Source organism: Vairimorpha ceranae (genome assembly GCF_000988165.1).
Source record: "Vairimorpha ceranae strain PA08 1199 chromosome Unknown NODE_184, whole genome shotgun sequence".
Lineage (NCBI taxonomy): Eukaryota > Fungi > Microsporidia > Nosematidae > Vairimorpha > Vairimorpha ceranae.
In genome coordinates this window covers 50-1,270 of record NW_020169479.1, presented here as the reverse complement: position 1 = coordinate 1,270, position 1,221 = coordinate 50, and the positions used below count along the sequence as shown (strand labels likewise).

Here is a 1,221-nt window from a genome sequence, read left to right as displayed (position 1 = left end):
AATTTTTATTTATTTTAGTACTAGCTTGCGCTATCCCGTTAGAACGGGATCACAAATAATGTGTGTTCTTTCATTTAAGTGGAGATTATGGGTCTTTATGCATATTTTTATAATTTTATATTACAAAATGATTTTTTTATTATAAATTAAAATTTGCTATAAACACCTTGTATAAAACTATTAAAACTAAATAAAAACAAGGTAAAATGCACAAAAACACCGTTCCGTGCTTAGAAAAAACCCCTACACTTATGTTACTCGTTATTTATAAAAAATACAAAGAATTTTAAAAAATTTAAAAAAGAAGGGAAAAAAAATAAATATTAAGATTCAAACTTTTTATACAGTGCGCGTCAAAATCTTAAGACATTTAAAAAAAAATTTTTTCTGTGCAAAATCAAATAAGATACAATTCTAAAATCATCATTCGAATTTAAGCATTGTAATTAAAATGATATAAAAAATACCTTTTATTGAATCCTATTTTATATAAGTATAATTCAGGGGTCAAGTTTTTTTATCTTAAGAGGTGCGTCAAAATCTTAAGACACTCCGCCTAAAAGCATGTTTTATAAAACTATAATTAAAACATTTGTTATAATAAAGAATTGAGAAATTTTATCTTTTTAGTCCAAGCTATTACAGGACGTTTAAAAAAAATAATTAGTCTTACAATTAAACAGGACGTCTCATTTAACTCAAATTTTAAAATACAAACACATGCTTAAAATAATGATATCTGTTATTTAATATTTTTTGATTAAGAAAAGTGATTTTAAATTTTTTTAACGTTTCTCGGGGACATGATGGTTTTGATATCTCTTTGAAAAAAATTATTTATCCCCCAATGAGCATAGGAAATTCTTTAGGTGAGTATGAAAAAGGACAGATTGATGCTTATTTTCTAATAGAAATAAATATTAAGCAAATTGGTACTATATTGGACAGAAGCAAGACTGCAATTAGAAATTAACTGGCCTCAAAGAATTTAATTAAAAGTATTAATAAGAAAGTTCTTTCTTTTAGGACAATAAAAAAATTCAAAATATGGGTTATAATAAAGCCATGACTATTTCTAAAATTAAGGCCGATTTGGTTTATCAGTATCAAAATCTACTTTTTAAGAGCAATTAAAGAAATAATAATCTTGTTTATAAAAAAATGTGACAGAGTCCGAGTTTAAAAAAGTGCATAAATTAAAAAGGTTTGATTTTGCTTTAG

The 1,221-nt window shown here is 24.4% G+C and overlaps 1 protein-coding gene across 1 annotated transcript; it reads left to right on the top strand.

The window, feature by feature from the left end:
• Positions 1-847: 847 nt before the first annotated feature.
• Positions 848-973, top strand: AAJ76_184000423 (hypothetical protein; the record flags this gene model as incomplete). Its single annotated transcript, XM_024474320.1, has 1 exon — positions 848-973. One exon carries the CDS (start codon positions 848-850, stop codon positions 971-973), a length of 126 nt encoding a protein of 41 aa, XP_024329634.1.
• Between the last annotated feature and the right edge of the window lie 248 nt (positions 974-1,221).